The sequence below is a fragment of the Gorilla gorilla genome, chromosome 6, assembly GCF_029281585.2.
Source record: "Gorilla gorilla gorilla isolate KB3781 chromosome 6, NHGRI_mGorGor1-v2.1_pri, whole genome shotgun sequence".
Classification (NCBI taxonomy): Eukaryota; Metazoa; Chordata; class Mammalia; order Primates; family Hominidae; genus Gorilla; species Gorilla gorilla.
Genome location: NC_073230.2, coordinates 148401773 through 148420113, shown reverse-complemented (window position 1 = coordinate 148420113; position 18341 = coordinate 148401773). Strand labels below are relative to the sequence as shown.

Below are 18341 nucleotides of genomic sequence, written 5' to 3'. Positions count from 1 at the left end.
GTACTTTTTTTCCCTACCAAATATAACTTTTTTTTTTTTTTTTAAAGACACAGGGTCTTGCTCTGTTGCCCAGGATAGATACTGCAACCTCAACCTCCTGGGCTCAAGTGATCCTCCCACTTCAGCCTCCCAAAGCAAAGCAAATCTTTATTTTTAAATCAAGCAGTTTATTGTGTTTTCCCTCCAAGCCAAATCCAATGTTAGGATCTACTAAGGTCTGAGTGGAAGAAATACATTCCTTTCTTTCCCCTTCTTCCAGTGATGAGACAGGGAGAGGCCCCTTCCCATTTCTTTCTCCCTCTTTTCAACCAAAAAGTCACCTATTTGTTACACAAAACAACTTACTTACTCATGTTATCCACGTTCATTGAAAACATTTAAGTAAAAGGAAAAATAAGAAAAAGTACTGATACCACCACTCTACATTTTGGGGTGTATGTTCTTTTGTATATTTTCTAATGCATGTATGTACACACACACGTATTTACACTTACAATCACCCAGGATGGAGTGCAGTGGCGCGATCATGGCTCACTGCAACCTCCGCCTCCTGGGCTCAAATGATTCTTGTGTCTCAGCCTCCCGAATAGCTGGGATTACAGGTGTTCGCCACCATGCTCAGCTAATTTTGCATTTTTAGTAGAAGACGGGGTTTCTCCATGTTGGTCAGGCTGATCTCAAATTCCCGACCTCAGGTGATCCACCCGCCTTGGCCACCTTTTAAAATTTAATGTTAATTGGAATTACATGAAAAAAGTGTCCCATGCCAAATACTCTTGGTAAAATGTTTTTAAAAAAAATTTAACAATGACACCTTTATATGTTAACATACAAGATGGTGAAAACACCATCTTGTATGTTATATACATATAAGTATATAACATATTATAAGTATATAAATATACTTATAATTTAAGTATAGTTAAATTACATAACCACAGGGTTTTCTCATTTTGGCAAAAATCATCTTGAGTACTGCTGACAACAACACACTTTTGCAAAACTGTCCTTAAATGTTAGCTAAAGGCACTTACAGTCCCCCTCATCCCCTAATGTATGAGGTCCATGTCTTTTTTAATTTCTTAGTTCTTTTCATCTTCATGACAACACACTGAAAGTACACTTAAAAGGAAAAAATAAAAAGCACTCATACCATCACTCTATTTTGGGGTGTATGTCCTTTTTGATATTTTTTCCTACAACCCCATTTCAGCAAGAACCTTTTTGATATTTTCTATGCAGATCACACGTACACTTATAAATTATTCACTTTCTCTGACAAGTTGCTTTCTCTCTCTTCATCGTTCTCCCACCCCTTACCTGAATTTCTTTTTTTTTGTTGAGACGGGGTCTCGCTCTGTCACCAGGCTGGAGTGCAGTGGTGCAATCTCGGCTCACTGGTTCTGACTCCCTGGTTCAAGCGATTCTCCTGTCTCAGCTTCCCGAGTAGCTGGGATTACAGGCACATGCCACCATGCCCAGCTAATTTTTGTATTTTCAGCAGAGACGGGGTTGCACCATGTTGGCCAGGATGGTCTCAATCTCCTGACCTCGTGATCCGCCCGCCTCTGCCTCCCAAAGTGCTGGGATTACAGGCGTGAGCCACCACGCCCGGCCTCTTACCTGAATTTCTAAGGTTGAATTATTTTTGTATGATTCCCACATCTACATTTCAAGTCCTGACCGTAGTAGCACCATCAAATACACACATACCCTATTACCCAAAAAACCTAGAGTGAGTCACAATCAAGGACTCCCACGCTCTGCCTTCCTCTACTTGTCCAAACATGCCCCTCACAGCAAATGCTCCACCTTCCTGATTTGCCCAAATTCCACCAGTTCCTGGAGGCCCACCTCAAGTGCCATCCACTGCACTCAGTCTTCCCACATTACTCCAGTCCCGTTTCTTCCCCACTGTGAACTCAAATGTCAGGCAGCAATGGAACACAAATGGACCAAAATGTAGCTTTGTGACACATTTTGAACCATTATCTTTTAACTTATCATGTGACTGCAAATTGTGAGTATACTGGGAGGCAGGAGACTGGGTCCTTTACTTCTTGTACCCTATAAACCTAGCACAGTGTGATATGGACAGCAGATACTCCCCAACAGCTGAGAGTGTGATGTTAGAACCCAAGGTAACTCAATAACACAACAGACACGAGGATAGTATGTACATTCCTCTTTATTTAATACAACAACAAACACGTAACATATACAAAAAGAAAAAACACTCATTAAAAGGCCCTGTCACAAAGGATAGACAGGAAACATCTACACTGAATCAAATAAGGCTCTTGCTTCAAATACAGGGGTTTGCTAGCTACACCTGGAATATGAGCAAGGCTGTTGCAAAAAAATTAAAAAAAAAAAAAAACACAAAAATCCCTGCACTGAAGGAGTATATTCATGGGAGTAATTTACTAAATTCACAGGTCCATATTTAGGAATGTTTATGCCCTCTCACATATCCAAAATTCATCAGGGTTTTATGAAATGTGTGATTTTTTTTGGTTAAAAAAATTTACCTGCCCTTCTTTTTTCTTAGGAAGGAGTGATAAGAGCTTTCTAAAAACTAGAGACAAGCAAACCATCCAAAGTGTGAAATGTTTTACCATTAAAGTTCAAAGGGCACGTAGAACTGAGAATGAAAAGGCAAGATGGCAGTGGGAAGAAGAACGTGACTTCTGCGTCATTTCCTGGTAGCTAGCGTTTAGTTAACCAAATGGAAATACCTCGGCTCAGTGCAGGGTTCAGTAGCAGCAGTTTGTCCATATTCCTGCTCCGATTTGAGCTGGAAATTAAACAAGCACCAGTTCATCTCAAAAGAGCCTTATACAAACACGCACGCACACATACCCACACCCATTCACATGTCATCACCACCCCCTTTTATTTAAATTTATTATTATTATTTTTTTACTAAAATACAAAAAAGGGAGACAGGTATATTTACAAAAATCCATGGCTGGTACAGTACATAATTTTTAAGACACACTAAATGCTACAATCTTTCAGGTCCTGAGATTATTACAAACATCAACTCAAAGCTTGTGTTCAGGTCCAGTTTTTAAAGGAGGAAAAAAAAATCCCGAAATATTAAGTCACACACTTATTTGAAATACAGTATATCCCTTCAAGTTAGCAAAACCACACCTCCCTATAAGCAAATGCAATACGGTAATTCGCGTCTTTCACCTAGAGGACCATCAACTCTTTAGGCTCCTTCAAGATTGGTTTTGAAACATGTTGGCATCTATGTCAAGCGTGGAGGTGGCTAATGTATGAGGAAGATGTAACTGGAGGGAAGTTCCTCTGCAGAGGGAACATTCACTGTATAAATACATCCTGTTTTTCCTTGGACTACCAAACAAGTCTTTCCCTTATCACAATTCACACCGAAGTATGTGTTTACCCAGACTAAAAGTCAGAATCATTATTTCCAATCAGTTATAGCAAATAGGTCTGGAGTTCGGTAATCATTTTTACAACTGCAAATGAACTTTCTTGCTTGTAATAAAAGAGAGAAAACATCCATTACTTAGTTACCTTGGTAGACTTGGATTAATATATTATTTGGGGCACAAAATTTTCACCAGCTGGAGATTTATTTTCTTCTTTTAAGTTTGAGGGTGTTTAACAAGTGAAATCCAAGGGCAAGCCCCAGATTTACATACTCTCTGAAAGACCAATTTGGTATTTTTGATACTTTCTGAAATAAAGTAAGTTTTCAATGACAATCAACAAAAGGGCAGTGCAAAGCTTGAATCTTTTCTCTGGAGGCTTGCCATGGATCACAGGAAATTACTTGTAGGCTGGGAACCTACCTCTAATGGGGAAAGGCCCATTGATTATCTGAAGGTCTCAGAAGGTATATGTAACTAATTACAAAGGCATAGCCAAGACTCAAAAATAGGTGACCAAAGTTGGCCAACTTTCCAATTAACTATGTATAACAGTAATACTTTTGTCAACTGAGAATAAGTTCTTTTTAATTCCTCTAGACAATATTGGGGTAACCCTTGGTAATTTTGCAGGTATAGTAAAGAAAACCCAATTTTCTGACAGAGGGCACACTAACCCTACAAACAGCAGGGATAAGCAAAAAAGGAGGAAAGCTTATGGCTGCAAGCACAGCAAACACAAGATAGTTAAGATCTGACAATTTAAGGGCAGGTTGCCACACAGAAAAACATGTCAGCTGGCTGGTCTTGGTTGATACTCCTAAATGTGCTTTGAGGGCAGACGGTGTTGTTAACTTCAAAAACAGAAGTATTTCCATGTTATCTTGGGTAATAGTCATCTTGTTTGTATTTATTAGGTTTCCATTAGTGCTCTATTATAAAATATTTAAAACATAGATTTACAATAAAATCATTATATTATTATTAGCAAAGTGGGAACAAATAATGTATAGAAAATTTTGTGAGAAACAAACATAAAATTTGATTCATATGGCCTGTTTGCAAAAGTAGGCTTATTTCAGGGGGAGTATGAAAATAAGCAAGGCAGACTATTATGAGCAATAGCCCCTAATGAAGATCTCCATCTCTTTAGAATAACCTTGAAAAGTAACAAGAGGAAGTCATGAAATGCCGCATTATACAGTAGCTAAATCTATTTTTTAATACAAAGGAGAAGAGGAAAAAAAAGAACACCTCTAGTCCCAGTGATGACCACTGATGACTGTAAGTCCTAGACACAGAGACCCTAATAATACTACTGCGATTCTGAAAAGCATTCCTGACTCGTTTAACAGTTTGGAAAAGCGTCCGAAGTTTAAGTACTAACCCACTATGAAATGGAGATACACAGGGAAGACTGAGAAGTAGAACTATCACAATATAAGGAAATTAAAGATCACAAGTAGCTACTTTCAAGCAAGTGGTACTTTGAGAGTCTATGAGAAAAATAAAATTTAATATCACATTATTCAAAGGCAGTCTGATTAAAATCCTAAGAGAGTCCCTGCCTGAATCCTCTGCTGGGATGTAAACAGTCTTCTAAAGCAGGCCTGCACAGGGCTTTACTTTTCAGTTCTATGGGGACACAGGATAGGTTGCCAGAGTGAGTGAGAAGAGGATGTAAAAGACAATTTAACCTTTCCTCCCCAGACTCCTAATATACAACTCATATTCTAGTGTAGCAATATGATTAAGAGCTCTGAATAAAGAATGAAGACTAAAGGAAACCAAGAAAGAAGAATTCAACGTTAATATTCAAAGCTATTTTTAATTAGAGTTTGATCACCCATCCAGCACTATAAACCTGAACATTGTGTCATATAATCTAGAACTCTCAGAATTGAACACTGGGATGATTTTATCATTAACAACCCAAAGACATTCCATGATACTAACTACAGCTTTGCACCAGTGAAAGCATCTGTAGATAGTTTTTGAATACAGAGTTCACATTTTACGATAGATGAACACACAAAGTATCTCTATTTTATGCTTCTGTTAATTTTCCCTAGAAGAACAAACACACATTCAACAAAAACCCTTATGCCTTATTTCTTTGGGTCTTAACATTTGTTATCTGAGAATGGAAAAGACAGGGAAATGTGAAAAAAAAAAAGGAGTATGTTTATCTGCATAGTTGATATTTAGAGGCTACTAACTAAGGCCTTATCTGGAAAAAGCAACAAAAATCCAAAAAGTGACTTACAGACACACACACATACACACACACACACATCCTATCATTAGAGATTCAGTGGACCTTAGCCAATTCTGGAAATTAACCAGATGCTTTGTCTGCTTGGACCTGGTGCTTTCTACTAACTCACCTGAACCTGATAACACTGGTTCCTCATCCCCAACATTTTGCTTTCCTGACCCTGAATATGTGCTACAATTTAAATTTATACACACACTCCAACAATCGTTGCTCAGCATTTAGCCCCAACTAAAACTGCAGCATCCATTTTTTTTTTCCTGTTGCTATTATTTTAAATGATAACGGGAAAATTCTATGTAGTAGTACTACTTAATACACAGGGATGGAAGGTGGGATAAAATGATCTTCGTCTCCTCCCGGGAGCTGGGGAAAACATGTTTCCTTCTACCCTGACCTTCCCCACCCCGACCCAGTTAGAAAGTGAATCCTGCCTTCCGTCTCCCATTTTCTTACAACCTGAGCAGCTGATGGCTCCACCTCTTTCATGGGTTGAAGAAGCATGAATTACAAAGGTGCAATGGCTACAAGAGTATCCAGCTGGCTGTGTGTAGTGCTCACCCCTTCAGTGCAGAGCTGGATACACCTACAGTTAATGGAATTAGTACACAATCTCTGATTTGCAAGAATGAGACATCATACTCATTCTTAGAAAGTTAAAAAGCTTAGCTATCCGTCCTCAAACAAGCAATAAAAGGAAATTAGACTGAGAAGATGGAAAAGTGAGGCAGTTAAAACTTCCAGGATCATTTACCAACTCCAATAACCAAGCATCATAACTTTATCTAACTTTAGCTCCACAACCTTGACGAAAATCACAGTAACACCGTAAAAGACTAAAAAAAACTACTTAAACTTAGTGTTATTTCTCTCCCTTGTTAACCTGAAACTAAACATTTTATCCCACCTCAAAGATAATGTTTAAATAACAAATATGTATCTAAATTAAAATTCCAGTGATTTTTTTTAAATTTAAAAATCATAGGGTGCTTTTTATACTCATTATAAGGAAAACATTTTTTAGCCTCTGCAGGAAGATGATAATACTATTTTTAATTATATAGGACATTTTACAAAAACTCAAAATATTTTTGAAATAGTAAAGTCTCTGATATCCCTGGGAGGTAGGTGAATATGATTATACCCAATTGTCTAATGGGTAATCTGAGGCACAAAGGTTAAACAATATTCCCCCTAGACATACTCATTCACGAATAACACTCGTGAATTCCAACTGCCTGGTAAGTTCTGCTATCAGGTAACACTACCAGGAGCTTCTGCTTTCTCCTTTTAAGCCACTAGTCTCTTCTTCTTCCCAATTAGAATGTATTGAAAGGGGGGCACTTACTAGGTATATTTGTACTGGGTCTGAGGGATGGTTCAACTTGGTCTCCCTTAACATGTCACATCTATTTGTTTTCAACAAAAAATCGATGAATCTTAGATACTGAAAATTATGTTATTTTGCTCAACGGAGAAATCTAAATAACCATAAAATCAGATTAAGCCAAATGTAATTATCTAGCAAATAAAAAGCAAATGGAAAATCTCTCAAGAATGCTATAGATTATATGAATGTTTTCCTCAGCATCTGAAGTCTTTCTACTTCTGAGTTTATTAACCTTTTAACAGATAGATATGCAGCTATATGATTTCTTCAAAAATCATTTTCCAGAAGAAAATATGATACATTTTTAATGTTGACAGTTGCTAACTTCCTTCTAAACTTAGATACCAAACCGTGGTTCTAACGCTAGCCTTGTCACATGTTTAGTCTAGCGCACCTTACCAATGTGACTTGCAAGGTACTCTTGTTATTCCAATGCTGTCTCCTATATTACTTATGCCAAGTTTAAAGAGCACAGAAAAGTGGGTTATATCCAAGAATAGTCAATGATTCACTAAGTTTATTTTACTTGTAGTAACTGACGTGTGTGTGTGTGTGTTGTTATTGTTAACTTCTACAAGCAGATATTCAAAGGGCGAAGATGGCCTCTTGTGAAAAGATACTTTTCTATACTTTTATTTTCTTTTTTTGAGACGGAGTCTTGCTCTGTCACCCAGGCTGGAGTGCAGTGGCGCGATCTCAGCTCACTGCAACTTCCGCCTCCCGGGTTTATGCCATTCTCCTGCCTCAGCCTCCCAAGTAGCTGGGACTACAGGCGCCTGCCACCACGCCTGGCTGATTTTTTGTATTTTTAGTAGAGACGGGGTTTCACCATATTAGCCAGGATGGTCTCAATCTCCTGACCTCGTGATCCACCTGCCTCGGCCTCCCAAAGAGCTGGGATTACAGGCGTGAGCCACCGCCCCCGGCCGAAAAGATACTTTTCTAGTCTACCCACTTTAATCAACTAAAAGCAATGGAATAAACAAGGCAGAAGTTTTGCAAACATTGAAAGGGGAGTGTTTGGAAAGGATGCAATGGTACAGCAGCTCCTAGTTTTATATATATGTAATGTATGTATCTTACACATATATCCATATACATAGAAAACAAAGGAAGAGGGTTACACAGCATGACATGATGTTGACAAGTGTGAGATTCTTCCTCCTGAATCCCCTGACTTATCAGTCTGTACTTTAAGATAATCTGACAACAGTTTCAAAAGAGAGGAAAAAAGAAAGAAAAAAGGCACTTAACAAAGACAAAGGCCTGAATTGAGCATGTTTTAGAGGAGTAATATAAGCATTTTACCAGAGCTAAGAAATGATTTACAAAGAGTTAAACTTTTCCCCTTAAAATTTTATAAAATAAAATTGCATAACATGTTGTGATCATTTATCTACTACTGCACTTTTCTTCTGCTTCATTATTACAAACACAAAAGCCCCCTCAAAAGCAAAAAACAACAATCATACATGCACAATAGAAAGTAAAAGTGCCTCTTTTGAGAACATTAGGTCAGCAGAATTACAGTGCTGAAGCACAGGAAAAGTTCTCAAGTTTGGCCTGATTATAGATTTTTCTCATTCTTCTATTTCCAACTTAAAAAAAAAACAAAAACAGAAACAAAACAAAAAACAAACAAAAAATAAGCAAACAGAAATTCCAAACCTAAATAATAAAAACAACAAAGGGACCAGTGTGCTTTTATGGTACACTCCTAAAATAAAAGTATCCTAATTCTATACATGAGTCAAACTAGACGACAAAACATCCTAGAAATAAAGAACTGTAAATTAAAGTCAACCAATACAGGCAAAGTTCATTTTACAAATGTAGCAGCAAATATGATAGATCACTGGAGTTCTAAGAGATGATCCCAAAGGACACAGAGTTCTCATAACCAATGGCAGTTTGAATAACAGTAGAATTTTCGTTTCAGAAAATGTCTTGAACCAAGTATAGGTGGAAAGGGGTGTGGGAGAGGGCAACCAGAGGAGAAAGACTAGATTAGAGGTGCCTGCCCTTTCCAACCCTGGGTAGTAAACAATTTAGATCTGCTTTGGGAAAAAAATATCTTGGGTTAAAAATCATGTCCAATAAGTTGTTTTCAACCAGGTGTCAAACCCACAGTATTCCAACACATATGTGCCCGGTTCTTCCCCTTACCTTCCTGATTCAATAAACCCTATTCAATGTCCATGATATGAAAAATGTAATTTGGGCTAACAACATCCATCAGAGGGGGGGTGGGCACGAAAGAATGCACTATCACCATCTTCTAATTTCCGCAAAGTATCAGAATTTTATGACTACAGATTAGCCTCTTTTCCTTTCCCAAAACCTTTTTCTTCAGGCTGTTTTAAAATCACGATTTCATTTACCCTCTGACCTCAAAAGCATACAAGAATTATAATTGACTTATAATGGAAATTATTGCTTGCATTTATTCTGGATGCTCTGAATGAGCTTGACACTTTGCTCCCAGTCTCCAACTGAGGCTCAGCACAGCTATCTCCGAGGACAACCCTGCTGACTGTTATTGCTTGTGAATACTGAGGATTAACTTGTATGTACAGTAACAGCTTATATATCAGTGAAGGCAATTTAAAACATAAAACAGTTGAAAACAAACAGCTTAATCTTCCTGAATCAAGAATCCCAAGGAGTGGGATATAATCATGTGTGCTGATTATTTTTGCATTTGGATGTTGCTAATGCTCTTCAGAAATACACGTTGCTCTATAGATATCCTTTCCAATGACTCACCATTTTAAAAAACATAATTTGATTTTTAAGTGCAAAAATACAGTATGAGTCACAAGTCTCTGTGCTAAAAAATAACCAATTTATATGTTTGTTTTTAGTAATAAAAACGGTAAAGACAGGTGACCATAAAGTATGGGCACCTTTTTCAATGTTATGATCTAGAAAAGAAATAGATTACTATTTACATGTAGAAACGCTCTGATCATACTTTATCTATACAGAAATACAACGATGTTTGACTGATTCATACAACATAAAAGGGGGGTCCTGACTGAAATGAATGTAAGTTGTCAGTGCAGATGGGGGTTTAAGGTAGGGATCTGACAGTAGTCCTCAAGGAATCAAGACTAACGAGAACACAGAAGAATCTCCATATTGTATTCTTGGAGCCAAGGGCCTTCAGATATTTTTACTGGTTAGTATAAAATGTTACAGGGAAAAGAACTGATTATCTTGTTCTTTTCTAATGATGACAGTCACCAGGGATCTTCATATGGCATGATTCAGAATTGATGGTTTTAAGAAATTCAAATGATTTTTTGACTCAAACTAGTCATTTATATGAATGTATGTGTGTATGTATATATACATACAGACAAACATATATACAAGTATTCAGGAAGAGAAATTAGTACGCACTTCGACTTCTCTTGTGGTATGAGAAGTAAAACAAAGGCTACCTTCCCAAAGGAAAATCCCATCACTTCCCCTAGTATGAAGCAAAGACCTTTTTATTCAAATTTCGTAAAAGCAAGAGGTCCACTACATTTGAAAAAATAAAAAAAATTGGGCAAGCTTCCTTAATTGAAACCAAGCAAATCTTCATCAAACATACTGAATTCAAGTCAAACCTCTCTGCAACATCCTCCCAGTATCCTTCCAAAATATTTACTGGGGTTCATACTACATCCATATTTGTTTTACTGGTAAACTAAATTCTTAGAGTCAAGAAATTATATCAGTGATTCCTTTGAAATAATCCTTTCCCTTTACTGTAACAAGTTCTTGGAACTAAAGTTTTCAGTTATTTATTAACTTTTTCGCTATGAAGCAAGCCAATGTGACTTTGAAGTCAAAATATAGGCATACAGATCTGAACCGATCTGTGGTTATTTATTCACAGTCCTGTAGGGTATCTGGGACTTTTGTGTATAAAAGAAAGAAGGGCCTGGTTAATACTCTTAATTGAGTAAATCTAATGGTATAGGGTAATGTATAATAAACACATATGCAATAAATCTTGTCACTACCAGTCTATTTTTTTTAGGTTAGTGTCATTATAAATGGATGAAGCTTACACCATTTAGAGTTTACACCATTCTCTGATATAGTATGAAAATATTCAGAAGCTTAAAAAACTAGAATAATGCGGCAAAAAAACCCATCAAATCAAATGTATCCAAGGAGAACCATAAATTTTTCCCTTAACATCCTTTGTTGAATATGCTATTTGCATAAGGAAGCTATAATAACTAAGGAGTCTTATTTTCTGCAGATTTACTCACATACCAATACACTGAGTAAATAGTAAAGCTTTAGGATCTCAAATGCTCCAAACAATTTCACTACACTGGATACAGGGAGTAAAAATATGTCGTGATTGTGATCCTAATGTGATTCCTCCCTTTAAAATACCATCTTAAAAATTCAAAAACTATATTCATGCCATTTGAATGACCAATGAAGAAACATAGTGTACACTTCTACCTGTTTATACCAATAGCTAATAATCACCTGAAGGACCACTAGCTAAAAGAACAGAAGGAGAAGTTGTGAAGTTAGATGAACTGGGGAAACTTAGAGTTGATGTTGCTGCAAGGGCTAAAAGCAGCAAAGCAATAACCCTGGAAAGATCCCCATTTCTCAAGAGAAAAATGTGAACACAGTCACATTTTAACATCAAGAATGGAAATAAGAATTAACCAGTCAATACTAGATGCACAAATCACCTGAAGAAAAGAGTTAAGTACCTGCTTCTGAACGGAAGATGAAATTGACCCTTTTACAAAAAGGGGACATCTAGGTTTCATCTCTTAAGAGCAACAGGCTCAACTTCCTGATTTTTAAAAATCTAGATGATTTAATAATATATATCACTGTGCTAAAATAACTTTCCTGAAGGATCTTTAGTCCACTGATTGAGGGGAGTTGCTACACACTGGAGGAGATTCAAGTTTGTTCAGGATTTTCGAGGGTGTGCTATTTCTTCAGCTACTGTCTATCGGAGATAGAATCATTATTATTTTTTTTGTGGCAAATCTGCTACACAGTCCATTCAAATAGACATGATCATTATTCCTGACAAACTGGCTTAATTCCAGTTTTTAATGCCTTTTATTACCAATTATGTCTGTAAGTGTTCAGATCCAACCCCCAGGATGGATGGAGTTTACCCAAATTCTCTTGACTTCCTTCTTCCTCCCCCGGGAAAAATCAAATTTGTATTTCTGTGGGTTTGACAACTGAGTCTCTTTCAAGTCTGTTAATACGGTAACTTTGTCATTCTTTAGAAGAGACCAAAGGTCACTAACTTTGCACAAAAGCATTTCTTCCTCCTGCACCTGGCTTTGCTCAAGTAATGTTTTCTTTTCTTTTTCCTCCTCACCACAGTGCTTGGGACGAGAGAATGTAAACATCGACAGAAACAGCAGCCCTATGACCACATAAGTACTTTCCCATCAGGTAGATTCCATCAGTCAACTAAACATTTCGTCTCCTTTGCTTGCTGGGCAGTCACTGAGATTTCCGTGGTAATTTAGTGTCCCCTTTACTTTGGCCTCCATCTGAGAAAAAGAGATGTTAAATTGGTATGGGTCCATATGTTACAAAAACCAGCTAAGAAAAACAAAGCAAAAAGAACAATTAACTTTTATCTTTTGTGGATGACATCTCTGAAAAGATATAACTTTTAATACCTTGCATGCCATATAGCATTATAGAGGTTGATAAAACATCATGGAGATAAAAACTCAACAACAATGATCCTCTTCTCTCAAATGACTGTGGTTTTCATTGTTTTTTAAATACTTGTTTTCAACAAGTATTTATCATTTACGTCCCAGCCAATTGTGTCAAATGCTGTGAGAGGGTTATAAAGGAACCAGAAGACACAATTCCTACCTCCGAGGGACCCACTACATCTTTCAATTCCTTTGGAAGACAGGTCAATTTCATTTTTTTTTTTTTGTAAGTGAAATAAAATTTCTTGCCAGGACACAGCATTTCGTAATTCCTGATTATTTGTGTAAACAAACGTAGCAAACTTTTCATCTGTAGTGAAAAACATCCAGCTGAGTCTGTGTGCTCATTTTAACCTAGCTTTAAGTGACAGAAAAGTCTGCTACTGGGACAAGGCTCTTTCCTTTTTTTTTTTTTTTTTTGAGACGGAGTCTCGCTCTGTCACCCAGGCTGGAGTGCAATGGCGCGATCTCAGCTCACTGCAACCTCTGCCTCCCAGGTTCAAGCAATTCTCCTGTCTCAGCCTCCCGAGTAGCTGGGATTACAGGCGCACACCACCATGCCCGGCTAATTTTTGTATTTTTAGTAGAGACAGGGTTTCACCATGTTGGTCAGGGTGGTCTCAAACTCCTGACCTCATGATCCGCCCAGCCTCAACCTCCCAAAGTGCTGGGATTACAGGCATGAGCCACCACGCCTGGCTCTTTCTTTTTTTAAGAGAGAGTCTTGCTATGTTTTCCAGGCTGGAGTACAGTGGCTATGCACAGGTGCAATCATAGCACACTATAGCCTCAAATTCCTGGGCTCAAGAGACCCTCCTGCCTTAGCCTTCTAAGTAATGGGACTACAGGTGTGTGCCACCACACCAGCTCAAAATAATTTCTATTTTTACATACTGCTGTTTAAATGCTTGCAGAAAAAATATTGATTACTTCATTTAAGCCTCAACTAAATTACCTACAAAAACTGGACAGGAGGAGAGGAAAGGGGGGGATACCAGGGCAAGGGTAAGGCCCAATGACTTGGAAAGCCAACAGAATATGAAGAAAGTCTCCAACAGGTCATGGCCTTAGCAAGAAAAATGAGGCCTCAAAGACAACCCATGCCTGACAGCAAAGGACAGGAGAAGGAAACCTTTTACTCTGAGGGAAGAGGCATGAATAGCAGAAATACACAGGTGAAAAGGAACAAATTTGACCAGGGTTTGGCAAACTACAGCCCACAGGCCAAATCTGATTCCCTGCCTGCTTTTGCACATGAAGTTTTATTTACAGTCATACTCATGTGTTTAAATACTCCCTATGGCTGTTTTTCACTACAATGGTCAGTTGAGTAGTGGCGACAGAGACCATATGACCTGCAAAGCCTAACATATTCACTATTTGGCCCTTTATAGAAAAATTTTACTGACCTTTGTTTTAGACTAAATAAAATTAACTAACATTAATTGAGCTCTTACTATGCACCAGGTGCCAAGCTAGAAGCTTTAAATCAATTATTTTTTATTAAATTCTCATATGAAGTCATTAAAAAACATTTGTTGTCTCCAGTTTACAAGCAAGAGAAAGTGATGGTCAAACAAACCTACTCAAACTGGCAGTTCTGGACTTCAAAAATCCAAGTCTGATCCTCAAGTTCAGTAACTTATACTTTAAAATGTTTCTTAAAGGAAAAATTTTAAACTTTTTTTTTTTTGGGGGACAGACTCTCACTCTGTCACCCAGACTGGAGTGCAGTGGCACAATCAGAGCTCACTGCAGCCTCAACCTCCCAGGTGTAGGTGATCTTCCCACCTCAGCCTCCTGGGTAGCTGGGACTACAGGTGCACACCACCATGTCCAGAAAATTTTCTGTATTTTTTGTAGAGATAGCGTTTCACCATGTTGACCAGGTTGGTCTCGAACTCCTGGACTCAAGCCATCCGCCTGCCTTGGCCTCCCAAAATGCTGGGATTACAGGCATGAGCTACCATGCCTGGTTGGAAAATTTTAAACTTTTTAACTTTAGTTATTTGGAAAATACTGACAGTCATATTTCCTTTCTCCCCCTGGAATAGCAGTGCTGCATAGATAAATTTGATAGTTCGTGTAAGAGCGAACACTGGGGTCTTTTTGAGCCACGAGAATCCTGCTTGTTTAATTCCTTGCAGATGGCCACATTCATGCCAATCTGCCCATGAGTACACTACCCTCAGCTGGATTCATTATGCCAAGCAGCTGTCTACACCCAGCGGGGACGTGCTTTAGTCATAGGGCAATTCTCTTTAGATATTTAAACTAGTCAGAGTTCAGGAAGATCGGGATTGCTGACATTTGTGTCACAACTCTGTGTTACCCATTTTACACAACTGTGGTCTTATGCTCATTCTCAAGGTTAAGACTGAGACAGCTCACCACTTAGTTCTTTCGGAGGATTAATGGCAATCTGTTGCCTCAAGATTGCCCCTCAGTTCCCATCTCTGCACTGTGGTTAATGGTAAACTGGTTCAAAGATCATTTTTAATGCAGTGGCCAAAAAAAAAAAAAGTGAGGCCTAGTCAACTTCCAAGGTTAAGAGGGCAGCTAAGCAGTTATTTCTGCTCAAAAGATCCTGAAAATGGGCTTCAGAATAATATCAGTGTCTATGGAGGTAGACTGCTGGGGAAAACGAGAAGCTGGAGCCCAGTGTGTTATGCACATTGCCTAATCTGACTGCCTAATGTCAGATTTCAGAGCAATCTGGCTGCCTACAAGGACATAATGCATACAGCTTGGATCATATTAATTTTTCTTTTTTGAGACGGAGTCTTACTCTGTTGCACAGGCTGGAGTGCAGTGGCGTGATCTCGGCTCACCGCAACCTCCACCTCCCGGGTTCAAGCAAATCTTCTGCCCCAGCCTCCGAAGTAGCTGGGACTACAGGCATGCGCCATCAGGCCTGGCTAACTTTTGTATTTTTAGTAGAGAAGGGGTTTCACCATATTGGCCAGGCTGGTCTCAAACTCCCAACCTCAGGTGACCTGCCCACCCTGGCCTCCCAAAGTGCTGGGATTACAGGAGTGAGCCACTGTGCCTGGCAGGATCATATTAATTTCATCTCCGCTAAAATGCCAAGACATTTAATCGCTAAGAATACAGGCCATGGAGTCAGACTTCCTGGGTTTGTATCTCAGATCAAGTATTTGTTATCTGGGCAAGTTGTGTATTATCTTGGGCAAGTTGCTTGGCTCTCTGATTCAGTTTCGTGATTGGTAAAATGGAGATCGTCATCTATCATTCACGGGCTTGCTGTAAGGATTAAGTTAGCTAATCCATGTAAGCTGTCACAAGACTGTGGCATTTAGTAAGCTTTCAATAAATGTAAACTACTATCATTACTGTACATAACTTTTAACTATCTTATGAATCCTCTGATTAGTCATCATTTCCACATAATAAACACCTTCAAAAAGGCTCTTTTTATATGTTACAGATCTCATTTACCTATTTCCTTCCTCTTAAAAGGAATCTGTTGCTAATGAGGAATGAGGATTCAGTCTATGAAAATTTGCATTTTCCGACCTTTGTCATTCCATTCACATTGTTTTCAGAAAAGTATAATCCATATCTATAAGCCTATACAAATAAGAAAGAGATGAAGAAGGAGGTGGCGTTCTCACCGTGAAATGCTTGCTGTAAGTGTGCAGGCAGAGGTGAGTGGGAAAGCGTTGCTGCATGCTGAGCTCCTCCTGGCTGTAAACCCTTTAGTAAATCTGAGAGGAAAACAGACTTGTCAGTCATCTTTAAATCCAGATTTGAGCCCTTTTAGTTCAAAAATGAAAACTGATTTATGTAATGCAGGCACAGCACCTGACTTCAAAGGCCTTCTAAAACTAGAGCATGTTTTTAAAAATTTACTTATGTTAATGTATGTGTATGCACATAACCCAACACAACTGACTTCCTCTTAAAAATTTCATTAAGATGGAAATGTGGTATAGATAGCTTAAAAACTGTATATAAAACTCCAGTGTCCAATAATTTGACTTACTATATATAAACTGCATTTCTTAAAAAAAAAAAAAAACTATAATCTTCATTAACTTCAACTGGACTACTCTTAAATTAGAATAAATTTGTGAGGTTTCCTGTTCTGTCAAGCTAGACAGCCCAACCAAATAGAAAAGCCCCACTTACTCTGAGTTAGGCTATGGTGGAAAGCGGCTGAGGTAGATCCCGAGGTGGTTGTCACTCCAGCTGTGTCCGTTCCAAAGCCAAATATCTCCAAGGGAAACTGGAAGGGCATGGTCACTGGAACAAGGCCACCCAGCATCCCAAAAGGAGTCACATTTTGATTTGTTACAGACAAAGGTGATGTCATGAGAGTCAGAGGTGAGGCATTAGCCAATAATGATGCTCCTGCTGTGGACTGTGCAGAAACCAGGGGTCAAAATACATAAGAAATAAAGCAACCCAAATTGATTTATTTTCTATAATATCCTCACAGATGCAAGACTGTGCCTTACATCTGCTCTGACAGAAACGTTGTGAGACAGGCTCTTCATTACCACGGTAGGTTCCTTAGATGCTGTTATTTTAGTGGCACTTACATGAACACCCACGCACTCTCTCAATCTACTAATTCCCAGCCTTCCACTCACACTCCTCCACTTTTGCCTCCTAGCCCAAACACCTGAACCATGAGTAAATAATTCTATGCAATTTCAGCTCGGTCTCTGAAAATGCTCACTTTACTATTTGTCTCATCATCTTTCCTGCAGCGGCTGCTGTAGACTGCTGCTTTCAGGGTCCTACTTGGTATCCTTTTACTGTCATCACATCAGCTTAGAGAGACGAGGCCAAGGTGTTCTTCCTCACCATGAGCCTCACCTGCCCTTCTCCAAAGCTAACCACCTGACTTACACCATGAATTCTCACCGTGTAGAACTTTCCTGTATAAATATCTAGTACTGCACCTTTTCCATGTTTCCTCTGCCTTCTCATATACAGAATGTTTTTTTTTATAACCACACTGTTATTCTAGCTCTTGCCCAACTCCTAGCAACTATCTAATTTGTCTTCCTTTTATTATCAAACAGAATGACAGACTTCAGTTTCCTTAGTTCTAGTCTCTAACTCCTGAAAGCGGGTTTTCACCTTATTACTTTTCTGAAATTACACTCCTTGAGGTAAAAGATAAATTGGACAGTGTTTTCACACTCCCCTACCTGGGCTTTGATGCCATGTTTACGAATAAAAACACTGAAATCAGAAATACGCTAACATATTTGGACTGCAGTGAGGACTTTAAAAAAATAAAATAAATAAGAAATATGCCAACATGGATGGGCTTTCACAGAGAACTTACTTAAATATACTCCCCCTGCCCAAACTCCGCCCCCTTTTTTTTGAGACAGGGTCTCCTGTTGCCCACGCTGGAGTGCAGTGGTGCAATCACAGCTAACTGCCATCTCAACCTCCTGGAGGCTCAAGTGATCCTCTCACCTCAGCCTCCCGAGTAGCTAAGACTACAGGCACATGCCACTATACCCGGCTAACATTTTTTGTATTTATTATAGAGATAGAGT

General features: G+C 38.5%; 1 protein-coding gene across 9 annotated transcripts in view; it reads right to left on the bottom strand.

The window, feature by feature from the left end:
* UBN2 (ubinuclein 2) overlaps positions 1-18341 on the bottom strand; it is a 103805-nt gene that overhangs the window by 21297 nt on the left and 64167 nt on the right. For 6 of the 9 annotated variants that reach the window (XM_004046306.5, XM_055393207.2, XM_055393208.2 and 3 more), the window contains 3 exons: positions 16951-17182; positions 16434-16526; positions 2171-12621 (listed from right to left, as the gene is read on the bottom strand). The exons of 1 other annotated variant lie outside the window; for it this stretch is intronic. In XM_004046306.5, coding sequence (XP_004046354.3) covers positions 12572-12621; positions 16434-16526; positions 16951-17182 — 375 coding nt within the window. In that variant the 3' untranslated portion in view covers positions 2171-12571. Of the gene's footprint in view, positions 1-2170; positions 12622-16433; positions 16527-16950; positions 17183-18341 lie in introns of those variants that run through there. 2 more of the 9 variants (XR_010134773.1, XM_063708796.1) reach the window with 2 other exon arrangements.